The 17,799-nt window shown below is 55.2% G+C and overlaps 9 protein-coding genes across 9 annotated transcripts; 4 read left to right on the top strand and 5 right to left on the bottom strand.

Annotated features, from left to right (window-relative positions):
• Nucleotides 1–1,714: 1,714 nt before the first annotated feature.
• Nucleotides 1,715–1,969, bottom strand: TRIREDRAFT_43071 (uncharacterized protein; the record flags this gene model as incomplete). Its single annotated transcript, XM_006967320.1, has 1 exon — nucleotides 1,715–1,969. A coding segment is annotated over one exon (255 nt), but the record flags the coding sequence as incomplete, so codon positions are not given.
• Nucleotides 1,970–4,759: 2,790 nt separating this feature from the next.
• Nucleotides 4,760–5,608, bottom strand: TRIREDRAFT_65760 (uncharacterized protein; the record flags this gene model as incomplete). Its single annotated transcript, XM_006967354.1, has 1 exon — nucleotides 4,760–5,608. The coding sequence occupies one exon, from the start codon at nucleotides 5,606–5,608 to the stop codon at nucleotides 4,760–4,762; it is 849 nt and encodes a 282-aa protein (XP_006967416.1).
• A 1,654-nt stretch (nucleotides 5,609–7,262) lies between these two features.
• TRIREDRAFT_80168 (uncharacterized protein) lies at nucleotides 7,263–8,034 on the top strand (the record flags this gene model as incomplete). The annotated part of the gene is made up of 2 exons (XM_006967465.1): nucleotides 7,263–7,428; nucleotides 7,523–8,034. Exons 1-2 carry the CDS (start codon nucleotides 7,293–7,295, stop codon nucleotides 8,032–8,034), a joined length of 648 nt encoding a protein of 215 aa, XP_006967527.1. The 5' UTR covers nucleotides 7,263–7,292.
• A 91-nt stretch (nucleotides 8,035–8,125) lies between these two features.
• TRIREDRAFT_65996 (uncharacterized protein) lies at nucleotides 8,126–8,614 on the bottom strand (the record flags this gene model as incomplete). The annotated part of the gene is made up of 1 exon (XM_006967353.1): nucleotides 8,126–8,614. The coding sequence occupies one exon, from the start codon at nucleotides 8,612–8,614 to the stop codon at nucleotides 8,126–8,128; it is 489 nt and encodes a 162-aa protein (XP_006967415.1).
• Nucleotides 8,615–9,808: 1,194 nt separating this feature from the next.
• On the top strand, nucleotides 9,809–12,338 carry TRIREDRAFT_66136 (uncharacterized protein; the record flags this gene model as incomplete). The annotated part of the gene is made up of 3 exons (XM_006967464.1): nucleotides 9,809–10,399; nucleotides 10,448–12,208; nucleotides 12,267–12,338. The coding sequence occupies 3 exons, from the start codon at nucleotides 9,809–9,811 to the stop codon at nucleotides 12,336–12,338; spliced, it is 2,424 nt and encodes an 807-aa protein (XP_006967526.1).
• Nucleotides 12,339–13,717: 1,379 nt separating this feature from the next.
• On the top strand, nucleotides 13,718–14,636 carry hh4.2 (histone H4). Its single transcript, XM_006967463.1, has 3 exons — nucleotides 13,718–13,814; nucleotides 14,023–14,160; nucleotides 14,231–14,636. Exons 1-3 carry the CDS (start codon nucleotides 13,805–13,807, stop codon nucleotides 14,392–14,394), a joined length of 312 nt encoding a protein of 103 aa, XP_006967525.1. The 5' UTR covers nucleotides 13,718–13,804; the 3' UTR covers nucleotides 14,395–14,636.
• A 113-nt stretch (nucleotides 14,637–14,749) lies between these two features.
• On the bottom strand, nucleotides 14,750–15,399 carry TRIREDRAFT_4947 (cis-Golgi transport protein particle complex 20 kDa subunit; the record flags this gene model as incomplete). The annotated part of the gene is made up of 2 exons (XM_006967303.1): nucleotides 14,750–15,056; nucleotides 15,215–15,399. The coding sequence occupies 2 exons, from the start codon at nucleotides 15,397–15,399 to the stop codon at nucleotides 14,750–14,752; spliced, it is 492 nt and encodes a 163-aa protein (XP_006967365.1).
• Nucleotides 15,400–15,826: 427 nt separating this feature from the next.
• On the top strand, nucleotides 15,827–16,233 carry TRIREDRAFT_65808 (uncharacterized protein; the record flags this gene model as incomplete). The annotated part of the gene is made up of 2 exons (XM_006967462.1): nucleotides 15,827–16,106; nucleotides 16,181–16,233. The coding sequence occupies 2 exons, from the start codon at nucleotides 15,827–15,829 to the stop codon at nucleotides 16,231–16,233; spliced, it is 333 nt and encodes a 110-aa protein (XP_006967524.1).
• Nucleotides 16,234–16,632: 399 nt separating this feature from the next.
• TRIREDRAFT_66012 (uncharacterized protein) lies at nucleotides 16,633–17,279 on the bottom strand (the record flags this gene model as incomplete). The annotated part of the gene is made up of 3 exons (XM_006967352.1): nucleotides 16,633–16,984; nucleotides 17,054–17,168; nucleotides 17,210–17,279. The coding sequence occupies 3 exons, from the start codon at nucleotides 17,277–17,279 to the stop codon at nucleotides 16,633–16,635; spliced, it is 537 nt and encodes a 178-aa protein (XP_006967414.1).
• Nucleotides 17,280–17,799: the final 520 nt, after the last annotated feature.

The raw sequence follows: 17,799 nt of genomic DNA, 5'->3' as shown, positions 1-17,799 counted from the left end.
CTCAGGTACCTTACCTTACAGATGCTGCTTCACATCGACTCAAACGGGATTCAGCACCTGTATCCGATACTACTACTAGTAAGGTAGTATACCTGATACTACTGCAGACCTGGGCGCCGGCCCCCTCGGTCATTCGTCCGGATCAACAGTCACGATGCTTGGATGCCTACCAGGCAGACGGTTTTCGGTGATTGAACAGACGTCAAGTTCCGTCACAATGCGGCAAATACATAGACAAAGCAATACGGCATGCAAGACAGCCAATGGGGACATCGGGGCCCTGCGTTTCTCGCCAAGGGATCTCTCTCTGCGGAGTCTTGGCCAGGCTGCCTCTCTCGTCTCCAATTCGTACCTTATGCCAGAGCACAAACTTCGAGTACTAGATACGAATCAACTACAAACAATGGCTACCTCTATACGTCTCCTCGGCCAGGAGGCATGGGGCAGATGCAATTCGCCGTGCCTCCTCTGCCTCTGAAACGTGTTTGTGCAGGGTGTTTTGTCCGAAGTCGTCGCACAAACTTCAATGAGGCTGCATGTATCACTACTTGGTATTTCACCTCAGTAGGTACCTACCTATGAACAGGCAATACTCGGCCCCCTTCGCCCACAAAAGCCCATTCATCCATTAGGTTGCCTTACATGACTCCTGCACGCACTGCAGCGCACCACAAAATGGCTCCCAACCTGTGGGTTCCCGTCACTCGCACCCAGTCTGGAAGTCTGATTAAATTACCAGCACATCATACAGCTCACCTCTATCTGATGCAATGCAGCTCATCCCCCGCCTCAAACCCGACGTACCGCCAAACAGACGCACACGTGCATAAAGGGCGGCATCCCGTACGTCGCACAGGATCTCTGACTTCTTGTTTTTCGTGAGTTCGTGAAGTTACTTTAAGTAAAAAAAAAAAAAAAAAAGGGACTCCAATTGGGCGCCATTGAGGCAGTAAAGTATTGATACGGAATCGAAAATGTTATCAACACTGATTGGTTGCGTACGGCACAGCTGGATGTGCAATGCCTACAGACAGTTGACAGCTCCATTTTGCCGTCGCTCCCCTTATTATGGTGAGACATGGCGGCAACATCCGTCCCATGTCATTGTACCCGCAATCTTGCTCAAACATAAGAGGCGATTCGTTTTGTGTAACTCCAAGAGACGGAAACGTAACGATGCATGCCAAGCTAGAAAAGACAAACGGCGCAAGTGTTTGAGGCTGTGCGACGTTTCGTCTTGTCATCATGAAGATACATACAATGAGATACGACCTGCCTGGTATCAAGCTACCTAGGTAGGTATAGAAGAGATACGGCAAACAGTGCTTTGTAAGGAAAACAGAAGAACAATAGTACCTATTGAAACAGAGGAGCAAGTGAAATGTTACAGAACCGAGGCACCTCCCGTAGCTTGCCGCGTCCATCCATCCAGAGAGAGAAAGAGAGAGACCGCCTCGCAGCTACATGGCCGTCTAGTTAACCGCTGCCGCCAATGTGCCCGACCCCCCAACGCCGTTGTATGATATAACGATATGGTATGTTTTTGTTTGCCAGAAAACGCCAGTCACTCCAATCTTCGTGCTCGTCGTCAAGTGTGTTTGTGTGAGGTGTGAGGTCATTGCACCTTCTTCCGACGACCACCTCTGCCTCGCTTCTTGGGCTCCTCCATCTCTTCGTCCGTTTCGCTGTCGCCCTTGGCCTTTGCTTTGCTACCCTCCTTCTCGTTCTCGACACGGCCCACAATGTCCCGCAGGAAATCCCACTGCTCGTCAGCCTCCACCACCTGCTTCAGCATGGACGCCGTCACTCTTTTGGAGCCTTTGTCCTTGGCAACGTCTGCGCTCTTTGTGACTAACTGGATCATGAAGAGCTCCAGCGCCTTACCAACGGCAATGGGTGTCTGCTGGGCGACCTTGCCGACTTCCTCGTCGGCCTGCATGATGCGCTTGATGCGGGCCGTGGGAAACTTGGTTCTGACTGGCGACGGCTCGACGGCTGGCGCAGGAGGGGGAGGCACCACTACCTTTCGCGGCGGCATCTCTGCAGACGATGTCGATGCTGGCTGGCTGGGGGCGTGGTTGGGATTGTGGTACGGGTCGTATCGAGAGGACGGCCTCGGGGGCTGTCTGAAGACCCGCTGCTCGAGCCGGTACGGCGCGGGAGGTGCGGCGTTTTGAGCGTCGAAGCTGTGCGCGGGCTGTCGCAGGACGGGCGGGAAGTACTGCTCGTAGACGGGCTGGCTGGTGGGCGTGGGGGGTTGCTGGTGATGCGCGCCGTAGGGAGGAGGGACATAGGGAGAGGAAGCGGTGCCCGCAAAGTCGCTGGCGGGAGGCTCTACTTTATATCCAGCCTGGCCGTGTTGGAGGTGCTCGGCCTGGGTGGGGCTGCCCGACAAAAACGACGACAGGTCCGGCGACCGTGGCGCGTAAGGCGAATCTTCGGCCATTGTTTTTTTTTCTTCCAGCGGGTGTCTAGCGCTGCTTTAGTGCATCAACCTCGCCTGCTTCAGGGCACTTGGCCGCGAATCAGCCGCTGACAATGGAGGGGGGCAATTGGGTCGCAGAATCTCTTCCGACAGGGAAGCTCTGTCGTCAGTCTTCTTTTCTTTTTCCTTCTCCAAATCCGCTCTCCCCTTGCAAGATGATCCTATTCTTCAGCGATGACGCTCCTGGGATGCGCTAGTGCGTAAAGACAGCCGATTCGCAGCTCCGATTCAATGCCAACCGGCCGATCCGTCAAAGTCGAGACGATGTCGAGTCACGGGAGCTGAAGCTGATGGCAATTCGTGCCTTGACTGCTGGCGTTGAGCTGGTGCCGGACTGATGCACGAATAGCCGGTCGAGTGCTCTTCTTTCAGGTCTTTCGTCGTTCCTTTCCCTTTTTCTCGCTTGGCCCTTGATGCGTCGCCTTGAAGCGGCATGCCTTCAGTTGATGGTACCAAGCGGACAACGGACGGACAGTCGGACGAGTGGCTGACGGGCAGGCGGCGATGTGGACGAAAGGTGAGAGCCGGATGAGGCCAGCTTATCTGTATGAGAAGGGTCGTTTATTCAAAGCTAGAACACTAGCTATTGAGGAGGGAAAGGAGGGCCGGTCTCCGGTTTCTCAACCGATGGTCTGAGTCCAGGTCGCCTATTGTCCCCAAAGCCCCTTCTCTCCTCTTTGTCTTCCCCTTCTGTCTCAAGGGCCCTCTGCCTGGTCTCGTGCTCTCCCTTCCAGCTCGAGAGGAAGGCGCAAGTGACCAGGAGCGTCAACTCGGGAGGACTTGCTCGATGCGCTTGATTTCCTCTCTGCAAGGCGATGCGCCCAACTTGCTCAGTCAGGAGAAGCAGTATTCTGGCATTGCCCAGCAAGGAGACAGTGCAGAGACGCGCAAGTGAGAGACAAAAGAGGCGGAATACAGTCAGATGTCGACGGCTAATGAGAAGCTACACCAGGCGCGACACGGCTCAGAAATACACCAGGCAGCGTTCGGTGACTGATTGCTCACCGTGGGCCGAATCAGGAAATGGGGGTGGCTGCGATGCGCACGCGAAAAAGGTGCGTCTGGTTTTTGGCAGGCTTGCGTGGAGGGGTCGGTTCATGTTGGCAATACCAGCGAGGCTCGGGGGGAATGGCCGGCCGTTTATATGTGCATTCAGGGTCCGTTGGCCATTAAGCCTGAGGTCGGCCAGCCGGGCTAAGGGCCCGAGGCACACCAAGTCGAGGGGCCCAGGCAAGAGGAGGGGGTGAACCGCCACAAGGAGTCGAGTCGAGCTCGCAAACTGCTCGGGGCACAAAGCGAGGGAGGCGGTCGAGGTACCACGACGAACCAACTGGCGCCCGCCCTAGGCCTCGAGCTACACTGAGCAGTAACACCAGTTGATGGTCGTGCTGGGAGGGGTGTGTGGCTATGAACTCGAGGCGGTGGGATGGCGGACTGGCTGAGCAGCCTCGAGCTTCGGTCACCACAGCAAGATGCGACAGCCTGGCGTTCATTTTCCTCCTTGTCGACGCTTGCGGTCATGGCTTTACGACTGGCATCGCATATGGTGTGGCGTTGGATTGCGGCTCTTGGATGACACACTCCGAGCCTGGGACCACACTGTTTCCCTCTGCCTGCATCCCACGCGGTCTTGGTGTCGTCATGCCAGCGGCGCGTTTCTGCGAGTCTCTTCACGGCGTGGCGACACGACCTCACACCTTGAAACCGGCGTCTCCTTCAACGGCACATCGCAAGTCTTGCTTCCAGACGACACTGCTGTGTGGTACACGCACCGGCTGCTTTCAAGAGGTCTCCTGGCACGCAAGGGATGCGCGCATTCTCACCCCCCGTTGCCAGGCTCGCATCCCGCCCTGGCCTGTCTTAACGCAACCTCAAATTCTGCAGACGTGTCGTGTCGTGTCCAGTCCAGTCCGGTCCCGAAGTCAGATTCAAGTTGCGTGTCTGGCCACCTAGCTGTTACCAAAGCTGACGCTAAAGCTGCCCGGAGCTGCCTGGAGATGATGCATGCCTTTTGTGCATGGAACCCGCACCAGGCGCCGAATCGAATCTCTGCCTGCGAGGAACTAAGGTAAGCAGCATTTCATTGCTTCATTCCCGCCCAACGGCGACTTTTATCTCTCCCCTCCTTCCCCGTCTCGCGCCCCGGTTGTTTGATGATAAAAGACTGAGCTTTAAAATGCTGAGCTCGATTGGAATTGACGAAGCCGAGCCCGAGCGCTCTGGTTCCCGACGTTTCATGTAATCGAGCCCAATGATTACATTGTTGAACTTGATCTAATCTGACAGCCTTCCGTTCTGCCTTGCTTTACCTGCCGGTGCTTTGTCGAATCGTTTTCTAATCTCTCCTACAATAGTCCGCAGCCCGTACAGCCGCTTCCTCCTCGTGCTGGACAGGAACAGCGACGCCACGGGCCATGCATGAATTCCTCCGTCAAACCTTCGAGCTTCGATTTCGACCTTGCCGGCGCCCAGACGGCTCACAAAGTTCTCGATATCCGGTGCCAGGACCTCGTCTCCACCGTACGTGATGAAGTAGCCGCGCTCGGGGCTGGCTGCTTTCCATAGCTTGACATCGTCACACCGTCCGGGCGACGCCATGCCGCCGTGGATCATTGTGTCTCCAGCGTACTGGTGTCCGTATTTCCAGAGAGTGTTTCGATTCAGGTAGTCGACGGGAGAGAGAAAGTGGAGGCTGGAGGCCAGGGTTATCCAAGGTGAGATGAGCATGGCCATTCGCGGTATGGCAAAATCTGGTCGGAAGTCTCCCGGCACCCCTCTCTTCTTCCCCAGCTTGACCCCCATGGCCTGCTGGCTCTGTACTTGAATCCCAACCTCGAGCAGCATGCTGAGGATCAACGTGCCACCAGCGGAGTCTCCAGCGACGCACACCTTGGAGGCGTCCTTGGCCACATCCAAGACGTGCTTGTAACCCTGGAGCGTCTGGAGAATCTGGGTTGGATAGACCTCATCCGGAACGAGACTGTAGTCCAAGGCAAAGATGGCAGGGTTTTCATATCCGGCATCAACCAGCAGGCTATGCCAGGCGAGAAGGAACTCAAAGTAAAAGTAGCTCGATCCCATGGCAAACCCGCCGCCTGAGGACCAGCATCTTTGTGTTAGCATGCGCCCTAACAGATAGTATGATGTGCCAAAGAAGTAGTCCCTTACCATGAGCGTAGTAAATCACGATGTCCGGCTCCTGGTCGCTATGCTGCTTGATCCAAATTCCATTGACCTTGGCATCTCCCTGTATAATGGAAGCGTTAAGTCAAAGCTTCTCGCCCGTGCGAAGCAGGTCTGGCTAATCCTCAGGGGCTCGAACGAACCTCTCCAATAGTTTCCTCTTTCCAGTACACTGGAAAATCGGCATAGCCATGCCTCTTCATACGCCACCTTAGAAAGGGCAGCGCTACCTCCTTGGTGAAGAAGACGCGCCCGACGTTGGCGGGGATGCTGGCGAAGGCATATCGCACGCAGCGGATGACGACGTCTTCGAAGATTGTGGAGCCCTTGAGGTGTGAAGACTTGTGGGAGGAGTAGCTCCTGCAGTAGCGGTTCCAGAAGAATTGAACAGGGAGGACGAAGACTATCACGGAGTATTATAATTGTTAGATATGGCTGTTGGGGAGAACTAGGTACCTAATTGGGTTGAAGTTGGCGAGAAACTGGGTGTTAGGTACATACGAAGAAACGGGATCGTCTGGAGGACGACGAGAGCTGTTGGGACGAAGCCTGCTTGGCGGAGGAGCTGGGGGGCGAGATAGATGCAGAAGACGACGCAGTCGATGAGGGATACGGGACCGAGGATCATGGTGGTGGTGGGATGCGCATAGCGGGTTACTGGTTTATGAGGCTGGAGTGCGAGGCATGAGATCGAGGAGCGTGAATGAAAGTAGAGAGGTACAGTGCTGGATAGGTAACTTGCAATATGAGAAGATGAAGTGAGATGATGGAAAGAAGAGCAATGGATAACAAGCCAAGAAAAGAAGAAGCTGAGTAGATATGTGAAGATGATGTACAATGAGATAAGGAAAGTTTAAAGAGCGTGAGTGAGTGAGTGAGTAATACAGGAAGAAACGAAGCCGAAGGAATCAAAGACGGATGAGCGGTGCAGTGCAAAGAACAGGATTCGAGACTTTGGGTGAAATTCAACGAAAAAAAACTATGTAAAGACTTCGGGACGGAAGCAAGGGGATGGGGGGCCGCAGATTACAGCAAATCTGGGGTGCAATATTAAGGGTCAAAAAATCCTCCGACTGGTCTGCCCCCCCGCTGCTCGATTAAGAAGGACCCCCGGATTGATAGTGTTACTATTGGTTTAAGATGGTAACTAAGTGTCGTTTGTGGTGATGATTCATATGCTGATGCTACGTAGTAATAGTGGTTGGAGCTTCTAGGGAGCTTGAGTTGTAGTGAGTTGGTAGACGTGAGTGGCTTGTCTAGGTCTTTTGTGTAGGTAAGAGGCGTAAAGGATGTTTCGAGGCGTAAAGGATGTTTCGAGGCGTCGCCTTTGTATGATGATGAAGACATGGAGCGACTTCTACCTAATTCTCACTCTTGGGATTTCACTAATTGCGAGTACGAAATGGCCAGGTTTCATCTGATGCGTTACCTAATACGAGAACGAGTCAATCTTTCAAGGCTGCATCATGCGTATCATTGGTCAGCTTGGATTCGACCGTACGCCCCCTGTCAGGCTGGACGGAACCCTCTTGGGCTCTCACCATCTGTCCGTGGCCTCAGATCACTCGACTCGGAACCCTTCAGCGTCGGATCTCATCCCAAGCAGAGCGGGAAGAATAATACGATGGGGGACCAGAGCTCCCTGCCGCAGGCCGTTGAGGATGCGCCCTTTCCGTTGACAGAGGTGGACAAGTGGGTGCTTTCGCAGACGGATGAGGAGTTCAAGATGCACGACTGGGAGGATCTCAGGCATATCATCGGTGAGTGTGCATTCACGCTTTCTCTCGTTGTTTTCAAAGGAAACGATACTTCTGATTTATTGATTACGAAAGCTCACGACATGTCGTTCTCCAGAGACAAATGACCTTGCCGTGCTAAAGAGAAAGCCCTCGGATCTTCGCCGCTACATGGCCTGGACCGCAGAGATCAAGGCGCAGTACGGCAGCATGACCCAGTACATCCTGCAGCACCGTCTACCAAAGTCATGGGGCCAACCGCCATTCACGCCTGAGTCCGAAGTTCCCTTTGCCGCAGCCTCCGACTACAAGGTGCTGCTAAACGATTGGCCTTATGGGCTGGCGCCGGGAATCACGCACATCGTTGTCTGGTCTCGCACCCCGATTCCAACGGACCCGGATTCGGGTGACTTGACGCCTGAGAGCAGAGCGCGGGTGGAGAGGTTCGTCAAGGAGTACATTGTCGACGCGCTTGGACCGGGAGGGGAGGACCAGGTGTTGTGGTTCAAGAACTGGGTTGCCCTGCAGAGCGTGCGGACTCTGGAGCATTTCCACGTCATGGTTCGTGATGTCGATGACGATGTGTTGGAGCGGTGGACAGGAGAGCGGCCTCGACGGGGCGAACAGTGATTTTTGATAGACGCTAGACAGCTGATTTTGTTTGACTCCCCAATCTGTTCGAAAGACAGCCCTGAATAGATCGATAGATTCTTCGTCACGTTTATGCAGTCCTTCGTGACCGACGGTTTCCCTGCGGCGCAGCGTTGCCGGCATTGCCCCCGTCCTGCATCTGAGCCAGCGCATTCTTGCCCATGCCCAACAGTCCGTAGCCCATGTATGCGCCGTACGCAGGGACAGTAGCGAACAGGATCCAGCCCCAGTTTCCAAACAAAATCACGGCCACGAGAGACGCCCACGTCACCCAGATGACGTCGAACATGTACTCCGTCAGGCCGGCGGCCGCCAGGTCCTCGCCGGACGTCTTGAGGGCGCCCGTCGCGGCATCGTACTTGGGCCGGCCGGACGTCTCGAGGATGTACTCGCAGACGAGGCTCGGGACGGAGAGGAGGGCGTACGCGAGGAGGGAGCGGGATCGGAAGAGGAAGTTGGAGAGGAGGAAGAGCGCGTGGACGATGAGGGTGCCGGTGTGCAGGCTGTTGAGGGACGCCGCGTTGGACTTGGCGCGGTCCTTTTTCGCTTTTTGAGCCATTGTCTGTTTTGGGGTGTTTGTGAGGTCGACGCAGGGAATTGAAGAAGGGGGAGTGGTTGATGTTTCGCGAAACACAAAAAGTTGGAGCTTTTGGTGAGATCTGGTTTCTTCGACAGCTTCACCTAAGCTTGGCGCACAAGAGCTGGGGTTTGGCGGGGTGTGGCGCTTTGTGTGGCGTGCAGTAACTGGTCAATGGGTAAGGTAGGCCCGGGGGTCATTCATTGATGGGTGCATGTTGTCATCAGAGAGCTGGAGGAGGGCTGCCCTGTCGTCACTGCTAAACGCCGGCGGGCTACAGGGAGCTGGCGCTGACCCTTCTAGCGGGCTGCCCGCTGTAACTGAAGGGCTCAACTGCCTTGCCCATGGAGCCCCTCGCTGGACGGCGGCGGGCGGTCCCTGTTGCTAGGCAATGGCGGTACGTCGCGCCCTGGGCCAGCCTGAGCCACGCCAAACAACAATTTGTGAGCGTCTGCCTTGCGCGCCGCGACTCGACCGAAAAGTTGCAACCTCCAAACTCCAACTCTGACGCTCCCTCCCTTCCTCTCGACCTCCAGCTCGCGGGCTGCGGCGCGAATCCCGGATCCGGTCTCGAAGTCACAGACGCTGTTTGCTGCTCGACGCTGAACATCATCCTTGAGACTACTAGAGCGCAGAGACGGGCGAATCTACGTTCTGTTCAGGAGTCTGTTCAAACCTGTTCCCTTCCCGGAGCGCCGCCTCAGCCTTCCGATTCACGCTCTCTAAGATCCACCATTCCCTTCCACCCGCGGCATATTTTCTTCTCTCTTGCTCTTAAGACGGCCAGACATCCTCGGCGCTCTTGTATTGCTTGCGTCGGCGTACTGGACCGACGACGAAAGGCTGCAGATTAACGGCCGGAGCGCTCACAGCTGGTGCATGTGCCGTGCCTCAATCACTACCATCGGCTGTCTTGATCCGAACCTCTCCATCTTGCGACTGCTGGCCGCCTCTGTTCCGCGGCTACCAAACACACCATACATACGAATCATTTATTCTCCCCTTGACGACCTCTTCCCTGCAGACGCTCCCGCGGCACGACCTGTCCGAACAGTTGCACGACCCGGCGCTGCCCCTCGTCATCTTGGGTGATCCGAAGCCGACCACCATCTCATGGCCCATATACATAGGTGACGATCTTGCCAGTCTTCCGCGACTCCTACAACCACCGCCAGGATGGCGCCAAGCCCGACCGCTGTCGGAAGCCTCCTGGGACAGGTAGTCCACTATCACCTCGACAATGGCTCCTACGACAGTGCCCTCTTCTTCGCCGAACGATACGCCGCGCAAGACCCTCAATCCAGCGACGCCGCCCACCTCTTGTCGCTATGCCACCTCCGACTCGGCGACTACCGATCCGCCTACGACGTCAGCCAGCCGCTGGGATGCCACGGCGTGAACTTGGGCTGCAGTTGGGTCTTTGCCCAGGCATGCCTGGCCCTGGGGCGGTTTACGGACGGCATCACAGCTTTGGATAAGGCCAAGAGCTTGTGGTGGCAGAAGAACACCATGGGCAAGCACAGCGCGACGACTCGATCCGCAACCCCCGATTGCCCTGCGGTCCTCTGCCTGCTGGGCAAGCTGTACCGTGGCTACGACGACAAGAAACGAGCCATCAACTACTTTGAGGAGGCGCTGAAGCAGAATGCGTTTTATTGGGATGCTTTCAAGGCTCTCTGTGACATGGGCGTCGTGCTCCGAGCGCCAAATATCTTCCAGGCTAGCGACGGATTACTGCAGAACCTTGGTCAAGATCTGACTGCTTCGGTGAACGTCGAGCTGAGCCAGAGCACTGCTACCGTGGCCTCGTTCGAGTATGCTCCCCAGAAGAAGTCAGCCCCTAGGTCCATGACGGTCGACTCCGGCGTTGACATCTTTGGCGTTAGCGTTTCTGCTGGCAACATCACCCCGATGACCGAAAACGTTCTCGCAAATTCGGAGAGCGACTTTATTTCCAAGATGCACAAGGCGAAGCTCAGGTTTACCAGCTCGAACAACAACCACCAGCACGAAATGGAAGGCCTAGAGACTCCAACCGGGCCGCCAACGGAGGCGATGATGTCCCGGTCTAACAACCTGCAGGAACCGCCCCATGCGCAGACGAGGAGGACCCGAAACGTGGACCAGACGCTCGAGCCGCAGCCGCGAACGAACCATCGGCTGGGGTCAAGAAGAAACGCGGCTACACGAGAGAAGACCAACAACAGCCAGGAACAGGCGCTGGAGCCCATCTCAGATGCCCCCAGCGCCCCGACTGGGAACTCGCGATCCAGTGTCATTCCGACAACCGATAGGAAACGAACGCACACTGGCTATCCGGTGTCACGGTCGGCCAACGCGGAGGAGCATGCGACCAGACGGAGTACCCGCATAAAGTCGTCGGCCAAGTCCAACTCGGCGACCCCGGCTACCGGAGGAGCCCCTGTTGCACGAGAGCTGAAGAAGGCTAGGCCCCCTGTCTCTCGGCCTGTCCGACCGGGCTCCAGTGGCTCCGGCGTACCGAGGGTTGTTAGTGGAAGCCGAAAACCTCTAGAAGACCACAACGGAGACGGGGGATACGGAGAGACGGGCAAGGCCCAGGAGGCCACGCCCCTGCCGGTTTCCAAGGTTGCAGAGCCTGACACGGCCAGGCTGGAAGCGGCCTTGAACTGGGTAATGGATCTGATGAGAAAGCTGGGCAGCGGATACTACGCAATGTCCCAGTTTCAGTGTCAACAAGCTGTGCGCGAATTGAGTTTGCTGCCCCCGGCTCATCAGAACTCACCCTGGGTTCTGGCCTTGATGGGACGGGCTCACTACGAGCAGGCCTTATACGCCGACGCCGAGAAGTACTTTCGTAGGATGCGGGAACAGGCCCCTTCACGTCTGGAAGATATGGAGGTGTACTCGACTGTTCTCTGGCATCTGAAGCGGGAGACGGAGCTGTCCTTTTTGGCGCACGAACTTGTCGACGCTGCCTGGCACTCCCCGCAGGCCTGGTGTGCCCTGGGAAATGCGTGGTCTCTGGCGCGCGACCCCGAGCAGGCCCTCAAGTGCTTCAAAAGAGCCACGCAATTGGATCCCAAGTTTGCATACGGATTCACGCTGCAGGGCCACGAGCACGTCACCAACGAGGAATACGACAAAGCACTTACCGCGTACCGGCAGGCCATCTCGGCGGACAAGAGGCACTACAACGCTTACTACGGCATCGGGAGGGTCCAGCAACGCCTGGGCGCATACGACAAGGCCCTTACGCACTTCAACGCCGCGCACCGCATAAACCCCAACAATGCGGTACTGGTAACGTGCATCGGAACGGCGCTGGAGAAGCAGAAGCAAATCATACCCGCTCTGGCAGCCTATCGCAAAGCAGTTGAGCTTGCCCCCGGCGCCGCCTCCACGAGATACAAGAAGGCGCGAGCCCTCCTCGCAGTCGGCAACATTGAGGAGGCACAGCAGGAGCTTGTCATTTTGAAGAATCTGGCTCCGGATGAGGGCACGGTGCATTTCCTGCTCGCGACGTTGTATAGGAGTATGAACGAGAGGCAGGAGGCTGTCCGCCACTTTACGATTGCTCTGGCATTGGATCCAAAGGTAAGAGAAATCCTTCCAAGGTGCATGCTGTCTTCTTGTCTCACAGGTGATTGTCTAGGCTGGTCCGCAGATTAAGGAGGCGATTGAGAGTTTTGAGGACGATATACCAATGGACGACTCACTGATTTGATGACGCTCATGAGTAATTTCCTTTTGTTTTGGGAGGGGGCATCTGATAACAGGGGCTCATGGCAGCCTTTACGTGTAATACGAAATCAGGGGATCCAGGGTTTTTTTTTTTTCCCTTTTCTTTTTCTTTTCTCTCCTTGACAGGAGAAGTCATCCGACAAGTTTGAGGGTATATGCTTCGAAGTCTTCCCCAGCTCACGAAAAAGCTAGAAAAGAGCGTGATATGATTGGGGCGGCTGGTGATGAGGACAACTGGGAAGGGGTTCGGCAGGGTGAAATGATGATGAGAGAAAAGGCGCGGCAGGTCTTTTTTTGGCATGGCATCGGCGTTTTACTGTTTTTTTTTGGTGCAACAAGGGCGGGCGGTGGGCTCTTTTGGTGAAGGCTACTACTGCGACTTGATTCCTGGCTCGGAGAATAAGGGGCGTCAAATTGATTGAGAGAGAGCATCAGAAGGCTTGTTTCTCTTGCTCTGTGTATTCAATAGGTACCTTTTTGTTTTAACAGTACAAACGGAGAATGGGAGAACGGAGGATAAGGGTGGTGTTTTTGGCTGTATACCATTTGGCTGTTTCTGGTGGAGATGATGATTCCAGTCTTGTGATGTGGCGTTTTGGTAGAGAGTGAGGTGAGAGGAAGCATTGGCATGGACGGAGACCTGTACGATACCTGCGGTAGTGCTCATTGCTTCTCTACCTTATTCATTACCCAGTGGGTAAATTCTTGCCTGTGTTGCTAATGGGGCTATTCTCGACAACTTACAAAGTACCTACCTACCTAGTATGCTTTCATGAAAGAAATGAAACTCGTGATGGTGTTGATGGTGTTGATGGACCGAACTTGGGGCTGTGAGACCGTTTGACGTGCGTGCAATGAAACGGTGCAAGCCAGCAGCAACCGTTTTGTCGTTTGTTGTTGATGCCCGTTTCGGTGAGGGACCCCTGGCCGATGTTTCCCCGAGTGAGCTTCCCAAGCAAAGAGGGAAAAAAAGGGCGCCCCATCACATGATAGTCTAGTCGCGTTATTATTATGGCATTCCGCCCTTCCGAGAGCAGAGAAATGGAGCGAGTCTTTGCAAGTCCTTAGGTATAGTAACTGATAGTAGTAAAAAGGTACTTGCGCACGTACCACGAAGAAGCTCAAGGCCAAAGTCCCTTTCCAACCAAACAGAAAAATCGAACCACGCACCCCACCCCCGAAACAGGCATAGCAACGCAATCAGCAAAAAAAGAAAATAATATGCCAATACTAAAGTGGAGGGGAAAAAGGCTACTGATTTGGCGGTGATTCCCTGCGCGTATTTATTGCCCGCCCCCCCGCATCGGGAACGCCCTCTTTTCGCTCTCGCAACGTTTTGTCTTCTTGCATCTGCTATAACACGTCATTTAACTCTAGTGACGCGTTTTCCTGTCTTCTTATCCCAAACCAAGTCTTTTATATCCCACTTTACGTTAAACTACATCCATCATGACTGGACGTGAGTAATACTCCTCATCCTCATCATTGTTGTCTTGCTCTATCGCGTGTTTGTCGGTGGGATGCGCTGTGCCGTGCCATGCTGGGGATGCGGGTGCGGCAGAGCATCTCGTCGCCACAACGCGTGTGGGATCTAGCGATGGCTTCACACACACACACACACACATAAAAGAATCGAATGGAATGATGCTAACCATCTCGGTCTGTAGGTGGAAAGGGCGGCAAGGGCCTCGGCAAGGGCGGTGCCAAGCGTCACCGCAAGATTCTTCGTGACAACATCCAGGGCATTACCAAGCCTGCTATCCGACGTCTCGCCCGTCGTGGTGGTGTCAAGCGTATCTCTGCCAGTAAGTTCCTCTTCGGCCATCATCGTCATCATCATCACGAGCAGCTTCATCTGACACGCGTTGCCATCAGTGATCTACGAGGAGACCCGCGGTGTTCTCAAGTCCTTCCTCGAGGGCGTCATCCGCGACGCCGTCACCTACACCGAGCACGCCAAGCGCAAGACCGTCACCTCGCTCGACGTTGTCTACGCCCTTAAGCGACAGGGCCGCACCCTCTACGGTTTCGGTGGTTAAAGTACCCCGGAACAAACAGACAAAACAAAACGCGTCTTGGGGTTTCCTTTTATATGCTGCTGCTGCGGCGCGCGTCTTCACCAAGGGGGCGATTTGTGGAGCTGGGGTTATCTGTGCAAATAACATGGACTCTTCTGTACTTTCGATCGATTGGCGTTGGGGGGAAATGGGTTTATGAAGGAGGCGTCATGGTAGACGACCCTGTTACATGACAATATCACACGAATACAACTACGATAATCATTCCGTGATCGCGTCCGTCAAGATTGCATCGTGAGCCGTCGTGACCAAACCAGTAATATGGTATCAACGTAGATTTTGTCATTCATTATTCATTACGTGAACTTAAAATGCTCTATAAGTATTTCCGTCCAGCGGCCGCTACCCTCGCTCTAAAGATGGGACTCCGCACCTCCATGTTGGCCTTGTAGAAAGGGTTCATGATGGCCTTGACCCAGTTGTCGTACACCTCCATGAAGAACATCTTGATGGCCTCCTCGGTGGCCGGGCTCGTCGGGTTGGCGCCAATAGCGGTCGACGATCGGGACGAGGCCGTCGAGGTCGGGGTCGTGGGCTGGTGCAGCAGCAGGAACTTGACGTTGCCGCCGGTGACGAAGCAGGAGATGTAGTTGTTGAAGAACTTGTCGATGCACTTGAGGTACCTTGCCATTGCGCAAACCGCCGTCGGTCAGCCCTCGTCCACTGTTCGGTCACAGCCATTCCCGCAAACAAGCGTCATGCGCCATGACGACCAAGACAGCGGAAGCGCATCCATGGGAGTGAAGTGAATGGGGGGAGGGGCAGACGAAGGCGAACTCACATCTGGCCGTGCGACCACTGCACCTCCTCGGCAATGTCGAGGCTCGAGTGCAGGATGAACTGGTTCAGGTGGCGCACCTGCTCGGTGAAGCGGGACTGGCCATCGCCGCCCTGCTTGGAGGTGCCGAACTCGTACTCGAACAGCGGGTTGTCCTGGGTGCCGACGATGGCAAAGTAGTAGCTCATTGTGCGGCTGCCGCGCCCAGCATTCCGGGGCAAAGTTGCTGGCGGGGGATTACGGAGCTTTGTCTGAGGATCAGTAGTATTATGACTCGGTATCTGTCTTCCCCGTTTGATGCGCGCAAGTCGGGCAAGCAAGCAGCGGATTGGATCATTGGACGAGATGGAGCTGGAGTTGATAGTGGAGGGGATCAAAGGGTGTGTGCGAAAGTGGCATGGCGCATCGTTGTTCCGTCCGGGATGCACGCCCCCCTACTACGTACTATCATACCCCATCTTTGATTCAGAGGGGCCAATCCCGTTGCGAGAAAGCGACTCCGGGAAACAAAGTGCGAAAAGCTACCTAAAACTCCGGCCGCAAGTTTGCAACTTCTTGAAGCCTCACGAAGAAAAAAGGCCCAAGAACCGACGACAACACATAACGACAGCAACAATGTTTGGCCCTTTCCGCGCCACGAACCCGCTGTCGGGCGGCCTCCTGTGGAAGATTCCCTGGCGCCTGTCGAGATTCCAGAAGAGGCGGCACAGGCTGCGGCTGCGGGCCGTGGACAGCGTGGTTGCGACGCTGGACGCCGCGCTGGCGAAGAAGGGACAGACGCTGGAGGCGATTGAGCGGTGGAAGGCGGAGATGCCCATTGAGGAGGAGATGCTTCCGAGAGACAAGTACACCATGTTTGATCGGAAGGAGAAGAAGTATCGCAAGGGCATTCACAGTATGTACTTGGAGTGCATGGGGGGTTCTGTCGTTCTTGGGGGAGGGTTTCTGTGAGCTGACGGTGAATTGCAGAGTTGCCAAAGTGGACGAGAGTTTCGCAGAGAGTCAATCCTCCTGGATACTGATGGGAGGGATGCGACAACGATTATTTCACGAGCGAATTGCGAGAATCCTGGGAACCGAGTCTGGGGAGACAGACATACCATATAAGCAGAGACTTATTGTACAATACAACCTTGCAACACGGCGCAATACCTACCTACCTTTGAAGATACGGCTGTACGGGAAGATGACGGAGAGGAGCAGGGGGAAAATCGCTACAACGGAAGATGCCTGTATGAATACTCGAATGGTTGGCTGAACACGGACGGCACTTGGATCGATATGAGCTGCAAGTCTGCGCTGAAATCCAAATCTATTCCCGTAAAGGTATCATTCCAAGTATAAAGATATCAAGACAAGAAAAAAAAAACATGAGCAAAGCAACTCCTTGAGAAGCATCATCATCATCACTAGAATCAACCTCAATCATCGTAGTTACTCCCCCGCACCGACTGCAGCGCCCTGCCTATTCCTCCTCTGCCCTCGTCGTAGTCCTCTCGGTACTCGTCTCGCACCTGGCCGCCCGACTTGCCTCGGCCGTACTGCCTGCCCTCCTCGAAGCCGGGGTCCAGGTCCGTGCGGATGATGCGCTCGTCGAGCTTTGTGCCGCCAATGTACTTCATGCAGTCGAGGGCGTCCTGGTGGGTGTAGTACTCGACGAAGCAGAAGCCGCAGGGGGTCTTGTTGAAGCGGTCGAGGCCCATGATGATGCGCTTGATTTCGCCGCACTTGGAGAAGAGCTCGTAGACTTGCTCTTCTGTGGTGTAGAAGGAGCTGCGAAAGAGGTCACGTTAGGACATGCGTCGAGGAAGAGGGCTTCGATGGAGGAGGGTTTGGACATACAGGTTGCCGACGTAGAGGGTTGTCGCGTTGGCGAGGGGGTCGACGGCGGGCTCGGCTGCGTCATCTCCGTTGTCGTCTCGGTCGCGTCTGCGCTTATTCTGCAAACTCATCAGTGCTTGTTCAGTGATTGTGATTCAAGACGAGTTCCTGCTTGACGCACCCTGCTGAGATAGTACGCACTCGGCCTATCGAGGCGCTCCACGGTGCTTCGAACCTCGGGACGCATCACGACTGTGTCTGCGGTCGAGTCTAAGGATTCACAAGCAAATGGCAGATGAGAACAATAGCGTGATAGCCGGAGAGTCCGTAGATGTTGGGACAATCAAGGGCGAGTCGCCGCAGAAGAATCCAATTGATGCTCAACAGTGAGTGATTGACGACGGAAAGCTTCAAAGCAACCAGCACGAGCACAAGACAACCTAAGCACGAAAAAGCAGCCGATGGATGCAAGGCACCTGTAGAAACAGCGCTAGCCGGATCTTACAGGCGGGTTGCAGCGAATGCGGGTGGAGCCCCGGCCACCTGGACTGACGCGCTAGAAGCTGCCGCTGGTTCAGTCAATGGATGCTGTGGATGCTTTTTCGCTGGCCAGCCATCAGCCGCGCTTTTTTGCAGGTTGAAGCTTTTTTGATTCTTTTCCAGTCCCGAGGCCTTGATCCGGCAACGACGCCGCTCTCCTCGAGCTGTCCGAAGACAAGCGCCAGCTTTTGCGCTCGAAGCTCCGTCTCTACTTACTGACGACAAGC

This window comes from Trichoderma reesei (assembly GCF_000167675.1).
Source record: "Trichoderma reesei QM6a unplaced genomic scaffold TRIREscaffold_17, whole genome shotgun sequence".
Taxonomy (NCBI): Eukaryota; Fungi; Ascomycota; class Sordariomycetes; order Hypocreales; family Hypocreaceae; genus Trichoderma; species Trichoderma reesei.
The sequence above is the reverse complement of the archived record's forward strand: the minus strand, read 5'-3'. Positions and strand labels throughout refer to the sequence as shown.